The sequence below is a fragment of the Bos indicus x Bos taurus genome, chromosome 17 (assembly GCF_003369695.1).
Source record: "Bos indicus x Bos taurus breed Angus x Brahman F1 hybrid chromosome 17, Bos_hybrid_MaternalHap_v2.0, whole genome shotgun sequence".
Lineage (NCBI taxonomy): Eukaryota > Metazoa > Chordata > Mammalia > Artiodactyla > Bovidae > Bos > Bos indicus x Bos taurus.
This window is the reverse complement of record NC_040092.1, coordinates 16,638,717-16,657,095: the sequence shown is the minus strand read 5'-3', so window position 1 is coordinate 16,657,095 and position 18,379 is coordinate 16,638,717. Positions and strand designations below refer to the sequence as shown.

Here is an 18,379-nt window from a genome sequence, read left to right as displayed (position 1 = left end):
AGGCTCTTGGGCTCATTTCCCAGGGAGACCCACACTCACCATTCATTCATTCAATCATCCATTCAATACATATTTATTTCCAGTAGGTGGGCTCTCTGTTCTGTCTGCTTCTGCTCAGGGTCTCACCTTCAGTGACCCAAAACTGATGAATGACCACTGAAATGAAAGCTTTACTTTTCTCTTTATCTCACCAGGTTCTCAAAGTGGGAAGATAGGGTAACCTCATACCTGGCCCAGTTGCCTTGCGCTTTGCACGTGCCCAGTAAATATTTGTTGAGCAAATATTAAATTAGTAGGGATCTTTCCCTTTACTTGGACTATTTCTCCCCTCATTCTTTAAAGCAGAGCAGTTCGGATCAGTTTGGGGTTTTTTGATTGTTATTATTACTTATTCTGCTACACAAATTCCCAGCTGTTTCAAGATGTGCTGGGTTGGGATGAGGGTAATGATGAGGGCCTCTGGCCAGTCTGGTGGGAGTCTGAGCTGAGATCTTAAAGATTTAGCCAAAGGAGGGGCTGGAGGAATAAGCACTGGAGCGAGAGAGCAGTGTATTCAAAGTTCTGGGAGCAAGAGAGGGCCTGTCTGGTTAGAGGAACAGAGGGAGGTTAGGTGGGGCTACAGTGCAAGGGGAGGGAGTTAGGGGAGCTGGGGGAGAGAGGGGTCCTGGGGAAAGATCCCAGAAGGCTCTGCAAGTCTTGAATGAAGCTTGGACTCAATCCTTTGAACAATGGGGAACCATCAAAGGATTGTAAAAGGGACATACCTTTCACCTTGGCTCATGTATTTTCTTCTGCCGGCAAAGGACCTCCCCATCCCTAATCCTGCTTGCTCAACTCTGACCACCATGGAGTGAACCCTCCCCTGAGAAATCGTCCCCAACCCCAAGTCCTTGGCAAAGCCTTAGCTTGAAATATAACTTCTCTTCCCAAAATGTTTACAGACTCACATAAGACACACTTAGATTTTGCTTTGCTGAGAGAAAGGCAGAATAGGGTTACAGTTACTAGTGCAGTCAGGACCCCCTCACACCCCCAACCCCAGACTGTTGCTTACCAGGTGTATGATTTGGGGCTATACACTTAGTCCTTTCTTGCATCAGTTTCCTCATCTGTAAAATGGAGATAAGAGTTGAACCAACCTCATGTAACTGAGCAGGGGCCTTCACAGGACAGAAGGCCTCTCTCATCATCCCCCCCTCCATTCTTCACCTGACTCTTGTTTGTAGTAAAACTTTAGCCTCCGAGGCCTTCCCCAAGTTCTAAAGAATAAGTTTCATCAAGGAAGAAACAAAAGCCAGAAACAAAGGGAAACAGTCAAGCAGGACAAAATAATTGTTTAGCTGTTAAACAAAGTCCGGGACCTTTAGTTCCTTCTCAAGGGCTATAGATAATATTCTGAGACAAATCCTTCAAGCTGTTTTGCAGAGGTTGAAACCCCGACCAGGCGGAAGAAGCTAACTACATGCTGACAATAAGCACGTAGACGCCATGGGCAACCTGGGGGCCAGGAGGCTGATGATGTCGACTCCCAAGTAATTCACCACCAGCCAATCAGAAGAATATCCACCAGCCGTTCACACATCCCACAACCCTTACCCTCACCCTGGCTTCAAAAACCTCTCCCTGAAAGCCGTCAGGGAGGTCAGGCCTCTCAAATGCTAGCTGCCTGGGCTCTGTGCTCGGTGCCCTGCAGTAAACACTGCACTGTCCTCCACAACCTGGTGTAAGAAACGAGGGTTTGATCCCTGAGTCAGGATGATCCCCTGAAGGAGGGCATGGCAACCCACTCTAATAGTCTTGCATGGAGAATCCCGTGGACAGAGGAGCCTGGAGGGTTACGGTCCGTAGGATCTCAAAGAGTCGGACACGACTGAAGTGACTTAGCACGCAGGCTTTCTGTTACCTGACACCTGTGTAGCCGCTCTTCAAGCTGCTTGTGGGAAGGAATCATGGCTCATTGTTTGCTATACGCTTGGCTCCCAGAAAAGGACCAAAATAAGTAGATGCTCAGGCAAGAGTCACTGATTCTGCTGTCATTGGCAGTTTGGAGGTACTCTTAAAAAGCAGCTCATAAATCAACTATGCATGCGTGTTAAGTCGTTTCAGTCACGTCCAACTCTCTGCGACCCTATGGAGAGTAGCCCATCAACCTCCTCTGTCCATGGGATTCTCCAGGCAAGAATACTGGAGTGTGTTGCCATGCCCTCCTCCAGGGGATCTTCCTGATCCAGGGGTGAAACCTGTGTCTCTTATTATCACCTGCATTAGCAGGCGGGTTCTTTACCACCAGTGCCTCCTGGGATACCCAAAGCAACTACACTTAGATGGAAAAAAAAAAAAAAAAAAGGCAGCTCAGGAGCTCCTCATTAATTCCTCCAAAAACAAAAGCTGAGTTCTACCATCACCATGGGACTTACCCAAGCCACTTAGAGGCAACTTCTTCATTGTAAAGGTAACATCTACTTCCTGTGGGTCAGGGAGGCTTAAAGGCGATGGGCTCCAGGGATGGAGCATGTGACCCAGGCCTTACCAATCAAAGTACTGATTTTCTGGGCTGTGCTTAACTCAGGGATGGTCATGTGACCCAAGCTGGTCCAACTAGAATGACTCTCAGCAGATGTGATGAGAAAAGACTGGCTCTTCTCGCTGGGCACTGGAATGTGGGCAGTGGGGTGGTGGTGTAGTGATTGCAACTGTCTTGAGGTCACATGAAAGGGCCTGGGGACATGACAGCTAGGAGCAGGAGTGGGGGGAGGTGCAATAGGGAGACTAGGCGTGGAGCCAACACCGTGGGAACAAGAGACAAACTAAGTTCTCTTAAGATCATTAGAAACTTGAAAGCAGCATTTATCTTGGACTTCTCAGTTGTACCCAAATAAATACCCCTTTTTCTTTAAATCAGTTGGAGTAGGGCTTCCTAGCATTTAGCATAGAAACAGTTCTAACTGATGCGCTGTGGTAGCATGCTCCCTACCACCAGACTTTCAGGGTTCTGGGCTCCTGGCAGCATCAGTGTGTGGAGTGTTGACTGACCCTTTCCTCCTTCCTAACAGAACCTTGCTTTTTCAAGCAGCAATGTTCCAGGCCTCGAAGGACAAATCAATATTGATCTAAGCCTATCATGGCCATTCCTTTCCCTTTGCCAGGGACTGGCTTCAACAAACTCATGTGACCCATTTTGGGTCAATGAAAAAAAAAAGAAAGAAGACTGTTGAGAGAGAGCTTCTGGAAAAGAGCTTACTGATGAAAGAGAAAGTCAGACAAAAAGACTTTTTTACCCTTGCCTTCTCTTCCTGTACATGGCCATATGAGGTTGAGATGCTTGGAGCTGCTGCAGCCTTTTTTGCAAACATGAGGATAGAACTTGTAGACTCATCAGAAATGGTAGAGAAAAATGATAGAAAGACTCTGGGTTCTTGGTGGCATAACAGCTGAAAAAGTAATTCTGAAATCACTCATATCTAAACTTCCTGTAAAGTTATTTATATCATTTAAGCCACAGTGCATTGAGCATTATTATTTGCAACCACAAGTACCCCTAACTGATGTTGCATATCTAAGTGGTACAGCATTTAGTTCCCATCAAAACAACACACAAGGCTAATAACATCAGTTCCTTTTATTATTGTTTACTGTTATTTTCCCTAAACAACAGCACAATTCAAATAACAATGACACGCACGTCCCACCCATATACACAACACCACTAGCCTGCCTGCCAGACTATTTGGCCTTTGCTTGGTTCCTGGTGGAGCTGTCTGGAGACAGCCCCCTCTGTAAAAATCCCGACTTGGACATAGGAGACACAAGAAAGGGGGGACTTTAACCAGAGAATAAACTAAAGGACTTCTAAAGTCCTTGGGGAGTGCCAGCTTGGGAACATGCTATAAATGCCTGGGTGGAGGGCACACGGCACTGTCTGTTTTCATGTGGTTGCAGGATAAATCCCATATGGGGATATAAGACCTGTCTATAACCCTCTGTAAACCAGGGCTGCAGAAACACTGTGGGGTGAGCTACGAGGGCTCCATCAACCAAACCAAGGGGCAGGCTGGACATTGGGAGCCCAGAATGGGAATCCCGGTCCCCAGAGAAAAGCAACTCTTGCATTAGCTGCAAGATAAGATACAAAGTGAAATGTTATGTCCCCTTTTATTTGTTTTGCAACTGTAAAATGTGCAACATTTTCATCATGATAGAAAAGGTAAAGAAGGGAAAACTCCCAGCATTTTGGCCTAATGCAATGGAGCATGACCTGTCAATTGCGCCATCTTGCAGAAAAACCTACTACTAACACTATCCAGGGAATCTGGTCAATCCACCCCGACCCCCAACATTTTAGCCACACTAAATCTATGAGTTCAGCTATAGTAATGTATCCTGGAATCAGAGAAGCCCAGGGGTTGGGGCGGGAACAAGGAAGGGCCAAGACTGGGGTCTCAGGTACAAGTGACTTCCTGGCCGTCCTGAGGAAGCTCATTGTTGAAACTGCTCTCTCCAAACGGTGAGTAAGGGGGAACCTGGGGAGCTTCGATGATCAGCAGGCCTTCTGGGGAAAGGGAGGCAAACACTGTCACAGGATCCACCTCTGCAGGAAGCCTAGGGAAAGTAGAAGATTCATTTATTATTTTTAATACAGCCAAACACTCTTTTATTCATTTGAAAGAAAATATTTTTGATATTGCCTGGTGGGATTATTATTAAACATAATTATTTTTATTATTATCAAAATAATAAATTTAATAATCATAATCATTATTGTTATAAAAATAATAATCCCACCAGGCAATTCCATTACTATCCCTAATACATAGATGAGGTGATTGAGATCAGAGAGGTGAACTGATTTGCCCAAGGTAACACAGCTGGCAAGTAGCACATGGGAAGAGAATTGGAATCCTGGTCTCCAAACTCAAGAGATCAGGCAGCTGATCATGACACTCTGCCTCCTCTCCCAGGCACCAGACTTTTGAAAAAAGTCCATGGTAGGGAAAGCCAGGAGGTTCAATCACCCAGATCTTCCCACCGGTCTAGGCTGATTCCACCTGTTGTAAACACAGGGGTCTTGATGAAAGAACCAGGCAGTAAAGTGAGCCCATGCCGGTCATGGGCAGGACCCTTCCTGGAGGGGCTGGGGAGGTTTTATGCTGTGAACAGCCACTGGTAGCCACATGAACTGCATCTACCAAGGAGATTCCTGATTAACAAGGAGCCTGCAGGGAAGGGTGGGAGAGAAGGGGAACCTGGGCAACTGCCAAGCCAAACTTCTGAAGTAGAGACAAGGCCAAAAGTTTGGACCTCCCTAATGGCAACCCACTCCAATAGTCTTGCCTGGAGAATCCCATGGACAGAGGAGCCTGGCAGGCTACAGTCCATGGGGTCACAAGAGTCAGACATGACTTAGCAACCAGATCACCACCACTCTCGGCTGGGGGATGGGCTGACTCTGTTTAACCCTTTGCACGCCGACCCCTAGGGCATCTGGGACATATGACAGGGCAGCCATGGTCCATAAGAAGGACTCCACAGGCAGGCAGACTGGAGCTCAAATCACACCTCTTCCTGACTGTGTGATCTTGGGTTAGTGACCTCACCTCTCTGACCACAGGTGGTTTAAAACAGCACCTATCTTTTAGGGTGGTGTGAGAATTATGTAGGATGATGAAAGCAAACGGCTTAGCACAGTGCCTGGCATATAGGAAGTGCTCAATAGGCATCAGCTACCACACTGTCATCGTAGGCATCAGATGTACAAGTGGGCACCTTGATAGCTGTGACTATTTTAGCATCATCACTGACCCGTGAAATGTCAGCAGCCAAAAGGATGTCAGCTATCCAGGACAATGTTCCCATATTACGCATGGGGAAACTTAGGCCCCAGTATGGGAACAGACTCATTCAAGGGCTCTTACCAGGTGGCCTCTATGTTGAACCCACTTGGTGGGAGAGCTATCCCTCCTGGGTCCTCTTGCAAAAGGGACTGAGGTTCAATGAAACCGGTGGGAAGATCTATGGTGATTGAACCTAAAGAAACTAAATCCTTTCATTTACAACTAAGGGAAAGTCTCAGCTCTGTTAACACAGAGCTTTAACATGGCTGTAACACCTCAGCTTCTACTATCTCTTGATATTTTCTCTCTTTCAACAAAGAAAGAGCGGATCTATGACTTAGGCCCTCAGGCAGGCAACACTGTCCAGTCAGAATTTAACCACATTTTGCTTTGGGTTTATTTCACAATTGCCTTCTTGAGTGAGTGAATGTTTGACTAATGAGAACTGAACTTTATCAAAAGTGGGTTGATTGAAAAGAAAAAAAAATCACAAGCAAATAATAGTATAGGGACATAAGCACAGAAGGCAAAAAAATAATTGAAGATGGTTTGTGAATGACTCATTTGGTCTCTCCTATCCAGCCAAGTAGGAGGGCTTCCCAGGTGGCGCTAGTGGTAAAGAACCTGCCTGCCAATGCAGGAGACATAAGAGATGCAGGGAATAGATCCCTGGGTCAGGAAGATCCCCTGGAGGAGGGCATGGCAACTCACTCCAGGATTCCTGCCTGAAGCATCCCATGGACAGAGGAGCCTGGTGGGCTACAGTCCACAGGGTTGCAAAGAGTCGGACACGACCGAAGAGACGGCACAACCAAGTAGGAAGTCCGTGGGCTTTGAAGATGGGGAGACCCGTGTGCAATCCCAGACCTGCTTGTTACGGCCGTGTGACCTTACCTGAGTCCTGTCAACCTTTGAGCCTCAGTTTTCTAATCCACGAGATGAGCTTTAAAATACCAGCTCTCTGCGTGCTGTGCTAAGTGGCTTCAGTTCTGTCCGACTCTTTGTGATCCTATGGACTATAGCTCGCCAGGCTCCTCTGTCCATGGGATTCTCTAGGCAAGAATACTGGAGTGGTTTGCCATTCCCTCCTCCAGGGGAATCTTCCCAACCCAGAGATAGAACTTGTGTCTCTTACATCTTCTGAATTGGCAGGGGGGTTCTTTGGCACTAGGCACTACCTGGGAAGCCCAATAGCGACTCTGCAGGATTCTTTTAAAGACAGCATAAAATTAAACCTCTGCATCTTAAAAAAAAAGGGGGGGGGGCACCATTGTCTTGTGTCCTGTCTATGGAATGAGTTTTCAATGAAGAAACTTTTTTTTTTTATGATCCTCAGAGCTTGCATCAGATGCTTATTTATTTATTTACTAGCTGTAGCATGTGGGATCTTAGTTTCCCAATCAGGGATTGAACCCACACCCCTTGCATTGGAAGCACAGAATCTTAACCACTGCACCACCAGGGAACTCCCAAGCCTCTACATCTCTTAACCTGGCTCTAGACACACCACTGCTGCTGCTGCTAAGTTGCTTCAGTCGTGTCCGACTCTGTGCGACCCCATAGATGGCAGCCCACCAGGCTCCCCCGTCCCTGGGATTCTCCAGGCAAGAACACTGGAGTGGGTTGCCATTTCCTTCTCCAATGCATGAAAGTGGAAAGTGAAAGTGAAGTCGCTCAGTCCTGTCCGACTCTTAACGACCCCATGGACTGCAGCCTACCAGGCTCCTCCACCCATGGGATTTTCCAGGCAAGAGTACTGGAGTGGGGTGCCACTGCCTTCTCCTGACACACCACAGGGGGCTGCAAATGGCAGATCAGATTCCAGGGAAGCTGTGGAGCAAAGACACTACAGTCTGCTTTGGTTCTGGGCATCCTCTGTTGATGACTTCTTGCATTCCCTGGTCTTTCACTCCAGGGAGGTGTGGAACAGCCCCTGTCTCCAGTCTTTGCCCTGCACTGGGCCAGACTTGCAAATTCCAGTCTCTCCCTCATCGTCAAAACGGGGTCTTTCCCAAAGGGATGTGTGTGTTGGGAAGAATCCCTAGCTGTGGGCAAGGCAGACGGCTGGAGCATCGTGTCTGGGATGAAATCTCCAAAGGCCTCAGCTGGGTTTAAGGAGCTTCCCTAAACTCTAATGACTGGAGTATTTCCTGGGAGAGGCAATGAGACCTCTGAGAGGGGGCTGGGGCTGTCCCAGACCCCAGTCCTGCTGCTTGGTGATGGAGTCAGGGCAGGGCCGGGAGGTCTCAGGACTCCCAGCTGCTCTTGTGTGATTCCAGTCTTGCTGAGTCTCTAGTAGATTAGTCCCCATGGGCTGGGCACATTCTCTCACTCCGCATCCTAAGGGAAGTTGGGACAGAAGCCCAGAACAGTTTAGCACGTCGCTCCAAGTTACCCACTCAGTCGTGGCGCCAGGACTCCCTACACCCAGAAGCAAGATTCAAAATATTTAATGACTGGCACAGCTGGACATTGACCAACTGGAATAGATGGATCCATGCCATGGTGATGGAGGAGGGTCCCGGGGCTCTTTGGTTGTTGGAACGTGGGGAGGTTTGGAGGGTTTGCGAACTGCATCAGGATGGTCAAGTGACCGAGGAGAGCCTCTTGGGGGAGGGTGGTCCCGGCCATGATTAGTTCAATACTGTAGAAATAGCCTAGCTCAGCTGCGGAGCCCCATTTGAGTAGTGGCTCTGCTTCCGGCAGCTTTAGGCGTTTCTATCTGGTCAAGTAACTCGCAGCAAGCTGTTTTTTCCCAGAGGCCTCAGAGATGGTGAGATCCATGAAAACGGCTGTCTTTAGAGATGATGAATTTGCTGACTTCTTTCTGGCTCAGTCCCTTTCACAGCTGTGACCTGCCTGTGACTCCATCCTGAGACCTTATTTCAGTCTCTTAAAAGAAACATCAGCCCTCTCGCTCCCCTCCCATCTCTCTCCTCTCTCCCCATCTCTCCCCTCTCAGCAACGTCTGATCTGGCTGTGGTACGAGGGGAAGGTGTGGGTCTTGGTGATGGCAGGCCAGCCAGGGAGAAAAAGTTTGGTGTTTGCCTTATCAGGAAGTGTCTACAGGCTTTTGAGTACTCCAGAGGCGCCTGGTGGGTTAGGAATGGGCACATGGTGGGAGAGACAGGATTGCGGAAGCTTAAAGCTAAAAGCAGCCTCAGAATTTAGCCTGTGCCATCTGTCCAGACACAGGACAGCTTTGCTGGGGTGAGGGGAAGGGTTAAGATTCAATAACAACAGTAGTAAAAACAAACCGACACTTATGGGGACCTGCTGTGTGCCCACCGCGAGCTGTGATCTCATTTCCTTTGTGGGTATCTCCACAAGGCTCAGCATCCCTTCCTTTTATGAATGAGGAAAGGGCATTCCTTGCTCAAGAACTGAACATGGTGAACTCAAGAGTTCAAGGGTCTGTTTGGGGCTGTTATGAATGCTCATTTTCAGGACCCTGGGTGTATCGTTTCACCTCTGGGGGATTTAGTTTCCCCATAATACAAGGAGGGTATTGTCTCTTTCCCCCACTGCATACCTTTGCTTCAAAGGTGAAACAGGACTAGAAGAGACTTTAGAGCCAGAAGTGCACAGAGGGGTGGGGTGCCATTTAGGGGGACGAGGTGTCTGTGAAGCAGCCGGCCACTGGCACATCGCTGTGAGACTTTTCTCCCTACAGGTATTGCCATCAGGGCCTCCGTCTGTCTTTGATTCTTTGGCTCAGCCTGGTGGTGGCCTTCCTGCTACTCGCATAATCCCCCAGTCTCAGCCCTTCTCACTCCCCTTGGCAAAACTGGCCCTTCTTTTCTCCCAATCTCTCAGCCTCAGAGCCCTTCTAGGTCGAAGACAGCAGGACACTTTCCAGCCTAATTCTTACGGGTGCCCTAGGGAAGGCCATGGGAGACCTGGAACAAGCAACCCTTGAAAGGTTCTGTTAGGAATCTGGAGGCATGATATCACGTGGGTGGGTGAGTACCCCGATTTTCATGGAATTGTGGACGAGTCATCTTGCCTCTCCTATTCTTGAATTCTTCATCTACAAAACGAGATTGTTGATCCCACCTCACAGGGCACTGAGAAGATGAACTGGCATCCCTCTTTCTGGGAACCCACTGTAGGTTTGTTTAACTTCTCACGGGGTTCAATCCCCTGCCCTGGGGCGGGTCTCTTGAAGGAGAGATGCCCAAGACGGGTCCCAGGCATGCCGCCCCCACTCCAATCCTCCCCTGAAATCCAACTTCCAGGTTACTTACTGGATTTTCTTTGTGAAGTTCTTGGAGACGATGCCCCCCTCTTGCTGCTTTTCTTCGTGTTTACCTGGAAGGGAGAGGAAAGTCACAAGTCAGCATCTGCGTCCCATGGGCATCATTCAGGATTCGGCTCAGATGGGAATGCTGCCCTGGCCTCCTGTGTGGCCTGGGGCTCAGTCTAGAGGCTCCAGTTGTCTGAGCCTGTGGTCCCTCGTCTGCTAAGTGGACCCTCTTGAAACCACCTCCCATGCTGCTGTGAAGATGCAGTATGACAACGGGTAGGTCAGGAGGCCTTGACCGTGACTTGTAGATGATTAGGAGTTAAGACCCAGGAAATCACAGGGATGGCGTCCTGTCTTCTAAGACCCTGCACTGCACCTTCTAAGTCTCACATCTCACCCTTTGCTCCTAACCAGCCAGGAGATCCTTGAGGCCAACATCCCAAAATGAGCGAGAGGATACAAGTCAGGCTAGTTTGCTAGCCCCCCGGGCTTTATAACGCACAGAGCCCTTTCCCAGCTCTGAGAATGGGCTTTTTTTCTCCCTCAGTTACTGATGTGAAAACTCAGGCCTGGGGCTGGGTCCAAGCTCACCCAGCAATTGTGTGGCAGCCCAGGCCTCAGAACCAAATCTTGGAAACCAAGCCAAGGACTGAGGTCCGCTGCCCCTGTGCCTGTTCCAGCTTCCAGTTAGTTCTTTGAGCCCCATTATCTGTACCTAGTCCTGAAAGAATTGCCTGGAAATAATAAGGCATCCATCTCCAAAAACAAAGTAGAAAACACGCAAAGGGTGCTTCCCTGAGAAATGACACATGAAGCAACATGGATATGAAATTCCACCAGCCCCCTCCTCCTCCTGGAAGACAAGGAAGTCTTTACTTCCCTTAGGAAGTAAAATATGAAATTACAAGAGGGCTTAGGCGCAGACTGGCTGTCATGTTGCAATTTATGTAACAAATTCTGAACCCTTTGGCCCCTCCCCACTCTTGAGTCTTTGGAGACAGTGTCTCTAATTTCTAAACAATGCGGACTAGAGCCCAGCAGAGTCATTAGGCTCCTATTATTATTAACTCCTCATTTGTGGGGCCACACTGCAGGGCCGAGAATGCTCATTTACCCAGGGACACCCTTCTGAGGGGCTTTGGAATCTAGACTGTAAATAACCTTGTGTAATACAATGTCTTACTGCAGTCAAGATTTTAAGCTGATAATTTATAGGTAATTACATTATTCATTACCTTTTTATTATTCATTATTCCTTTATTAATAACTTTTTCTGATTATAAGATAATGCATGTGTATGTTTGAAAATGTAGAAAGAAAAGACAATCAAAACCCTCCATAACTGCATCACCCCAAGAAAACTACATTTTTGTATATGTTCCAGATTTCCCTGTTACTGAGAAATGCATACATGTTATATAATACAGATGTATATCATCTATTTTATCAAAAATCATATTGTATGTTATGTCCGGAACTTGTTTTTCTCTCTTGTTGACCCATTATAATCATTTTTCCATATTACAGCAACTATTTGTCAACAACATGACTTTTTAAAAAATTAACTTATTTTTTAATTGAAGGATAAATGCTTTACAGAATTGTGTTGGTTTCTGCCAAACATCAAGATGAATCAGCAATAGATATATATTTGCCAACAACATGACTTTTAATGGCTGCAGGGAAATATAAATTCATTCAGCCAATCCTTGGCTTTGGGGTACTGAGAGGGTTTTTGACGTTGGAAAGAACCTCACTGTGCTGAACATACCTATAGCTAGATTGTCACACCCAGCCTGATGACTTCCTAGGATAAATTTCATGTTCTAGAATTTTGAAGGCTTGCTCTGTATGTCGCTAAATTTCCCTCAGGAAAGACTACATCAATGTAGTCTCCCACTAGCTGGGCAGAAAGGGGAACATTTATAGGAATTCATTTTTAAACATGAGCGTCTGCCTAACTAGAACATACTCTTCTGCGAATGTGCTGCTGCTTGGAGCTTGGAGAGTTTATTCTGACCTGCCAAGTCCGTGACCACCAGCTGCCCAGTTCTGATACAGGCCTGTGGCCAAAGGAACACTGTCTATCCCCTGGTCCACTCCCCAAAGCCTGGGCCTCCAGAGACCTGCTTTCCCTGGGGACAGGCCAGTGCCTCTGACTCAGCCCTTTTGCATACTTAATATCCTGGCAGTAATAAACGACAATGATGACGATGGTAAAAATAATAATAGCAAACTCTTTATATCGCACTTTCTTGGTGTCTACCACTGTTCTAAGCACCTTACTGATATCAACTCTTAATCTTTCACAAAAACCTTAGAAAGCATTACCATTTTGTGGATGGGGAAAGGGAAGTTCAGAGAGGTTAAGTGATGTGCCCAAGGTCACACAGCTTGGAAGTGCTGGAGCAAAGACTCCAAGGCAGGGGTGTAGGTTAGGGTTTGAGTCTGCTCTGACCTCTCCTAGTACTTTGCTCCTCTTCTCTGAACCTCAGTTTCTTCTTTTCTCCAGTGGTGGTGACAACTTTCTAATTATTGGCTACTGTGAGGAGCCAGTGAGAGTGAGTCACAGAATTGCTTCAAAAGTTGTAAAAGGGGGATGCTTCTGGCTTATTTTGATATTTGAGGAAAGAACTGGTCCTCAGAAACAAAATGTCTCTGTCTATGCTCTGAAAATAGAGTACTGGGGTTGGGGAGAGGATCTTTGAGCAAAGGCAGCTGCATAAAGGGGGGCTGGAGGAGGGAGTTAACCTGTAGAAAGAGAGTGCTGCTAAGAGGCTCCAGTTGAAGCTCAAGTTGCATGTTATTTGAATATCTATTTATTGGGGCAGCTTAAGTACTATGACTGATTTTTAACTTTTTAATTTTGCTTTCCTATCTACATTTTCTACCATAGAACATTTTTTTGTAAATAGAAAAAAAAAAAAAAGCAATTATTATGAGTCTTTAAAAAATAAAAAAGAACTCATCTAGAGGCCAGGGAAGCCAGAGGCCCCTCACAGCCACTGAGAGATGTAGGTGCCAAGGGGCGGCATCAGCACTTCAGGGAAAGCCACTGGCCCAGCTGAAGAAAGGAGGTGCTGTTTCCAGGGAAGGCAGAGGCCCTGGGATTAAGGAAAAGGGATGGAATAAGGCCTAGGGGCTTTCCAGTTCCTTCCTCCATCAGAGCCTGGCCCAGTGACCCATGAAGAGAACATTTCTTGGCTGGTGACTGTGGGGTGGGGGAGGGGTGTGTGTGAAGCATGATGGAAATCATTTAGTCTAGCAATTTCCAAACACTTCCCTGGACCTAGACACTCATATGTGGTTGGGTAAGACAGGGCCGCCTTTCAGAGATTCATAAACTATATTAGCAAATTCAAGGCTCTGATAAGTCCTGCAGTAAGGAGACCCGTTTGTAATTTTGCTTCATATGGTACCTTTGAAAATCCTGGAACCCCTCCCCCAATTTATTAGATTCCTAGTGATATCTTAAAACATGCCATTTGGCAAATACTGATCTAGTCCAACTCCTTATAAAACCAAGGGTACATGTGAGGCCCAAGAGTGGTAGGGTTTGCCCCAGACCACTCTAGAAGCAGATCCTGTCATCCTGATTCTGAACTGTCTAAGCAGGCTTGACTTTGAATTTCCGACCTTGTTATGGAGAAGCAGATGATCTCAGGTGACTGTGTCTGGGCCTCAGTTTCCCCAACTGTAAAGTGGGTGTATCAAATCTATGCGTATTTTCTCAGAAGTCCATGTGAGGAATCAGTGAGCCAAAACATGTCAGCCTTTAGCACAGTGCCCTGCATGAAGAGTTTCAGGAGGAATGGGTGTGTCATTAAGTGAGGTAGGAGGGGAGACTGGTCTGACTCCCCACATCCCTTGAAAACTGCTTTTTAAATGGAGCCCAGGATGTCAATTTGATTTTTAAAATCCCTATTATAAGAATCTCTGTATGTACTCTCAGGCCATTGGCATTCTGTCAAGTCAAAGTTGCTAAGTGCACAGCTGTGAAGCATTTTCAACCTAAAAAGGCATTGTCTTGTTTTTGCCTTATTTAAGCCCCCAATGACCCCATTTTACAGATGTGGAAGCTGAGGCTCTGTGACTACTCGGAGCCTCTTGGATTAGTAAGGTACTCAGCTGGGATTGCAGCCTGGAACTCCCAGACCCTATCTAGAAAGGAAAATGAGAGAAAAAGTCCTCCAGGTTGGACAAAGGTCTCCTGGAGGGGCCACAGGGTATGGGAGACCCTCCACCCAGGAAGCCTCTGAAACCCTAATTAAAACAAAGACAGGAGGAGCAGTGATAATAATCACCTTGTTTGCAGAGTATCAGGCAGACATTTTCAGCTCCGTCTTACAGACACTCTGCATTTATTATCATAGACTGTGCATATTTCATCTTCCCTACAGCCTTGCTAGTTGGATATTATTTACCCCCATTCTTTAGATGGGTAAACTGAGGCTCAGACCAGTGTAAAGACTTTCTTGTGCACATCCACCCAGAAAGTATAAACAGTGGTGGCGGGATTTGAGCCCAGGTCTCAGGGAGCATCTAGCAAGCATTCATTATGTATGTGTATATGAATTGGGGCCTTACTTTGTGCCCAGCATTTTAATAACATCAACAACAGCAACAGTACCGATCCCTTGTGTTTTAGGCATTGTGTACGCACTTTATACACGTCGTTTTTTGCACGCACTTGACCTGTGTTGTCTCTTTTAAGACAACAGTCCTCAGGCGGTACAGCCATTTGAACCCCAATTTCCAGATAAGGAAACAAAGCACAGAGAAGTGGTTTCAGATGTCTGGCTCCTCAGCCAACTCAGGAAGCCTTGACTGCCCTCATCCACCAGCATAAGGCTCCAGTGTGCCTCCTAACCCACCACACCCTCCCGAGCCTTTGAAACTCCCCCTCCCCCCACCCCCGCCCCACCCCGCCCCCGAAGGCTGCTCTGCTGGGGCTTGTCTCTACCCAGCCTGTTTGCAATGGCTTTTATTGATTTTCTGGCTGGTGGAGCTTGCCAGGAACCTGCTTTTTAATAGAATGTTAATTGGGAGGGAAGAGACAGAAAGCTTTTCCCCGCTGCTCTGCTTCACAGGGACTAAGCGTCCATCTCTTTCCTCTTCCCCCAAACATTCCCTCTTCCAGAATGGGATGTGGGCAGGCCCGGACTCTGCCGGCTGCTGACTCACGGCGTGTCCTTGGACAAGTCCCCGCCTGGGCTCAGCTTCCTCAGCAGTACAATGGGACTAGTTGAGAGCAGCAATAGAAAAGCTGTAGCCCTTGGCACCTAGTAGGTGCTCAACATATCAATTCTCTTCTGACCTCCCAATTCCTGACTTAACCTCTCTGCACTTCAGTTTCCTCATCTGTAAAAAGAAGAGACAGACAAGACCTGACTCTTCTGCTTCTGTTCACTGAGATGCCACAGGTAAAGCGCTGAGCATGGTGCCTGGTAGACAGTAAGCGCTCAATCAACGTTACCGCGTCATAGCTTTGTAACCGCGATTATGCCTCAGTATCCTCATGTGGGACAAGGGGAAGGTGTTTCCCTTGAAATCTGAGCTAGTTACAGACACCCCCTTCTGGACTGTGTCTTGATGTTGGGGTGCATGAACCCCGCTTCTTCTTTGTTTTTCTACCCCTATATCTATTATTCTTTACATTAAATTCTGTTAAAACAGGCAGTGTGGTTTCCATTTCCCTGCCTGTTAGCTGGTTGATGCTGCACCCAAAGGTTAAAATTTCTCCTGGGAGCTGGAAGAGAGGGGCTTTTCTGTAAAGATAACTTTACGGGTTGCATTCCTGAGCCCTGAAGTCACCTGTGTCATGCTGTCATAGTGTCCCCTCTAAGGGAGCGTCCTCCTGGCTCTTTGCAGCTGGGCCCTCCCCACCCCCAGCCCCCATTCTCTCCTTCTTGTCCTCCCCCACTCACCAGACACCTCCACGTATCCGTCCTTGGTCTTTACCATCAGCTCCTCCGGCTTAAAGCTGTGCACGTTGACACACACTTTCCAGGGCTCCCCGGGGAATGGTGGGGGGCTCCTGCCCTCAGCAGGCACCCCAAATCTGGTCATGGCAGTGGGCCCCCGGGGCACCATGCCCGACCTCAGGGTCCCCGGCCAGGCGGAGGAGAGTCGAGGCAGGGCCCAGTCAGGCCAAGAGGCAGTCAAGTCGTCGGGGAAGGGGTCCATGCCAAAGCCATCGTCCAGCAGGCGGGAGGACAGGGGCGAGTCCCTGAAGGGGTCCCGGCGCCGGCGGCTCGTGTAGTGGCAGGGGAAGGGCATCTGACCGTCAGCCATGATGGCTGCTGAGCTGAAGGGGAAACAGAGGCTCAGAGAGAGGGAGCCACCTGCCCAAGGTCACACAGCAAGGTGAGGTGGGTGCGCTGGCCTTCCAAGCTTATTCTTCAGATTCAGAACCATCCACTGCCAGGGACAGAGGCACACACTTGGCTGGGGTCCGAGCCCCCAAAGACACTCCAGCCACGAAGGCGACCTCCGGTTGGTCCAGCAGAATTCTCAAGGACCCCTCTCCACACAGCCTCGCCGGAGATCAGCCAGCCGCCACTGTCCTCCCAAGCGGTCCAGGCTCCCAGCCAGAGCCACTGAGTGAAGCCGAGAGCTTAATAAACCCGGGGACGCAGGCCTAGAAACTTCTCCTTGCTTCTCGTGGGCTGGGCGCCTTCTATTTATTGCTTCTTGGGGCTGGAGGCGGGTTTTGTAAACGCCTCCTGTCACAGGAGTATTCGGAGGTGATGAACCAGCCCCAGAGAATCTGCTGAGGGGGACAGCTGGGCTCCCAGGGGGCTGGGAGGGGCCTTCTCCGCTTCTCCGGACTCTCCTCCCCCAGCTCGGCTCAGCCCCGCCCTCTCTGCCGCTCTCTCCCCCGGAGCCCGCCCGCCCCTAGCGGGGCACTATGGCCCGGCTATTAATAACCCTGCCTGGGTGAGGGCTCAGGTCACCCTCTGGAAATACCTTCCTCAGAGCCTGCTGCGTCCGTCCTCCTCCCTGGGGACCCGCGGAAGGGGAGGAGAGAGACTCCGGAGCCCAGTGGATTTGAAGGCAGATGGCCCTGGGTTGCCATCCCCTCTTTCAAGCCTTTAGCATCCTCAGGTTCTCAGTGCTTGCCTTCTGAGGGGAATAACATTCTTCCGCAGGTGGCTCTGAACTATCTGCTTTCCCACCTGGAAAGTGGATGTAATAGTAGCCTCCTGACGGATGTGTCATCCTCCTTAAAACATTTAGCAAACCATCACTTGTATATTTTCAATGTTGACTCTCAATTACATAATGCTTGCTAGGTGCCAGGCTCTGTTCTAAATGCTTTACACACATTAACCGGCTTTATCTTCATCATCAATCCCTTGAGGTGAGGGTACCACGCTGATCTCCATTTTACAGATGAGGAAGCTGCCATGGGAGTGGTACCCAATGGCAGCTTCTCTTATGGTGAGGACAGTTAAGCATGACAGTTATCAAAGGTGCTGTATTCAGGCAGGGTTTCTGGTCTGATTTTCCAAGCCCAGAGAGGGCCTGTTTGCTAGGTTCTTCTGCCCCTCCCATGTAGCTCAGAGAATGAATTTGTAAATTATCCTTTGACCTTAGCGCCCCTAGAGCTTGGGTTTGTCTTTGATCTGTGCCCAGCAGGTGTGCAGTCTGGGGCTTACCATTGACCCCTCTGTGGGCTTGGGGTCTGGGTTCTGCCTTCTTCGTGGGGTGGGGTGGGGGGTTAAGGAATTCAGTGAGTCATTGGTTGAGAAAGCAGTTCGGTATTAAGAAGGGCGCACATGAGGTAGTTTGCTAAAAATACTCGTATGGAGGATGACAACATCCTCATCGTTTGCTGTAGCTGGTGCACCTGCCACGGGGGCGCAGTGGCAGACATTGTGGCCCTAAACTCTCACAAAGGCACCACGGGCACTGTCACCATGCCCATTCTGCAGGTGAGGGAACAGAGGAAACAGAGCCTGGGCACGCTGCTGGGGCAGGGGGTGGGGCCTGGGTAAGAACCTGCAAGTCTGTGCTGAGCTGACCGACCCAGACACCGCTGCCTTCCTCCTTGGCCGAGAAGGAGACGGCGGCACCCTCATCCCAAGTGACTAGGGTGAGATCATCGAGCTGGAAGCTTCAGGCTGACGTCACACCGGGCAGAGAGGCTTCAGCTCTCTCTGTAATTACAGCGGGGCGAGGCTGGCTGGGTGTGGAGCCAGGATGGGGAGAATCACTGCATGACACGCAGAAGAAGGCTGGCCCTGTCTTCAACTTGGGTGGGGGTTGGAGAGGTTTCCGAGCCAGGGTGGGGGTGGCA

At 48.7% G+C, this 18,379-nt stretch overlaps 1 protein-coding gene across 1 annotated transcript; it reads right to left on the bottom strand.

Annotated features, from left to right (window-relative positions):
* Positions 1–3,601: 3,601 nt before the first annotated feature.
* Positions 3,602–16,910, bottom strand: HSPB8 (heat shock protein family B (small) member 8). The gene is made up of 3 exons (XM_027566739.1): positions 16,005–16,910; positions 10,079–10,142; positions 3,602–4,599 (listed from the first exon to the last, which is right to left on the bottom strand). The coding sequence occupies exons 1-3, from the start codon at positions 16,369–16,371 to the stop codon at positions 4,440–4,442; spliced, it is 591 nt and encodes a 196-aa protein (XP_027422540.1). The 5' UTR covers positions 16,372–16,910; the 3' UTR covers positions 3,602–4,439.
* Between the last annotated feature and the right edge of the window lie 1,469 nt (positions 16,911–18,379).

Excerpts from the sequence above, each read along its gene's own strand:
- HSPB8 (XM_027566739.1), bottom strand. The coding sequence starts at position 16,371 with ATGGCTGACGGTCAGATGCCCTTCCCCTGCCACTACACGAGCCGCCGG. Across the intron at positions 10,143-16,004 it reads CGGATACGTGGAGGTGTCTG|GTAAACACGAAGAAAAGCAG; the intron begins GTGAGTGGGGGA and ends TCTCCCTTCCAG. Across the intron at positions 4,600-10,078 it reads AACTTCACAAAGAAAATCCA|GCTTCCTGCAGAGGTGGATC; the intron begins GTAAGTAACCTG and ends TACTTTCCCTAG.